The sequence below is a fragment of the Triticum dicoccoides genome, unplaced genomic scaffold (assembly GCF_002162155.2).
Source record: "Triticum dicoccoides isolate Atlit2015 ecotype Zavitan unplaced genomic scaffold, WEW_v2.0 scaffold227683, whole genome shotgun sequence".
Taxonomy (NCBI): Eukaryota; Viridiplantae; Streptophyta; class Magnoliopsida; order Poales; family Poaceae; genus Triticum; species Triticum dicoccoides.
Window position 1 is genome coordinate 1 of NW_021244554.1, and position 1,614 is coordinate 1,614.

Below are 1,614 nucleotides of genomic sequence, written 5' to 3' on the forward strand. Positions count from 1 at the left end.
TGGGTGTGGTACCTCTTGAACTGCATGTTGATCATGCCGGCGTGGCGGAGCTCGTCGTTGCGGCCGTCCTTGGCCATGGCTCCGAAGGCGGTGCCACTGAGGTCAAAGTGGTAGCGGGAGACTGGGTAGTAGTTCATGTCCGTGATGATCACCGTCTTGGGCACACCGGAGCACGCAGGGTGGTCTGACTTTAAGCACCTTATCTGCACTTGTAGTGCACGACGTTAGAGGCTGCACATGAACACATCTATATCCTATACCAATATTTCTGAATGCATGCACGCGAATAATAATGGCTAAAAAACAATGTGCTGGTAACGTATTGGTTTGTAAAAATAAATAGATTATAGTGGTACTCCCTCCAATCTATATTAAATTTTAATTATTCAGTATAAAATTGTAACAAATCAGCGATAATTAATGTGGATTGGAGGGAATAACATAATTGCTTGCAGGTGTGTAGTAAACTAATGATAGCGTAAGGTGGGTCATATCGTACCTGATAGCAGGAGCCGCAGCCCTTGCCGTCCTTGAAGAGCGGCTGGTTGCCGCAGGAGGTCATGGAGGAGAAGGGTGGTAAGTTGACGTTCTTGAACCCGCACGCGCCGCCGTTGTCGTCAGGCCCGGCACCATGGGGCGCGCCGTACCATGTCGCCTTGGCATCAAGCCAGCTGGAGTTGGCCGCAGAAGGAGCCGCGTGGTGCTTGGCATAGCAGCCATGGGCATGGGCGACGAGGATGCAGAGGATCAGAGCAGCCGCGACTGCAATGGAGGAGGATGCCATCGCTGGCTCTTGTTCCGGACGGCGCTGTGCACTTTGCCGTACTTATATATTGCCGACTGCCAGGCAAAAACTGGTAGCAGCGCCCACGGAGACGTATATTAATTGCATAATATATTTGCTCTTAATTATTATTATTTGAAACTTGCTTTTAATTATTTCATTTAATCAATTTAATAGAGAAATCAGTCTGTATCTACAACACTAAATAAGAATATATGAAAAATATACCGTATATGTTGACATTAATAAGCTTGTTAATGTGACAACGCGGCGTGGGCTAAACTGGCTTGTTACATAATACTTTTCTAAAAATAGAAAAAGAAAAATTCTATATGTACATGTCGCTACCTCGTTTTCCAACTCACTGCACCTGTCCTCTCCAACGTCGTTGTTTAAAGTGGCAAATGGGACAGAGGAGTGAGTGGGACGGCTGATTGATGATGGCCAAGATCGTCGACGATCATTACGACGAATACCATGGTGTCTGAGTATCGACAACCAGGAGGCCTCGCTTCTGACTTCAGCAAGTTTTGGCCCTCATTTATATGGACCACGTACGATTATCAAGATGTTTAGGGCTTCATTCGTTTCGTGCTTCTGATAGTATTATGCGAGCCCTTTGCGTCAGTTGTTCGAAAAAGTTGAGGTGTGTGTGGTTTTTGCTCTATTTAGTTAGGCCAATAGATCAACTTTCTGGTTTTTTGATTTAAGGTTGATTATTGTCTTCGTAATTAATGGCCCTGTAGGGAAAAATTGTAATGGTTTGGCGATGTACTAATGATTAGTGTACTCTACTTTTAGATTGTAGTACTATTTAGGGTTTCAATGAT

General features: G+C 44.9%; 1 protein-coding gene across 1 annotated transcript; it reads right to left on the reverse strand.

The window, feature by feature from the left end:
• Nucleotides 1-12: 12 nt before the first annotated feature.
• On the reverse strand, nucleotides 13-784 carry LOC119345341 (expansin-B7-like; the record flags this gene model as incomplete). Its single annotated transcript, XM_037615462.1, has 2 exons — nucleotides 500-784; nucleotides 13-203 (listed from the first exon to the last, which is right to left on the reverse strand). Coding segments are annotated over exons 1-2 (476 nt in total), but the record flags the coding sequence as incomplete, so codon positions are not given.
• Nucleotides 785-1,614: the final 830 nt, after the last annotated feature.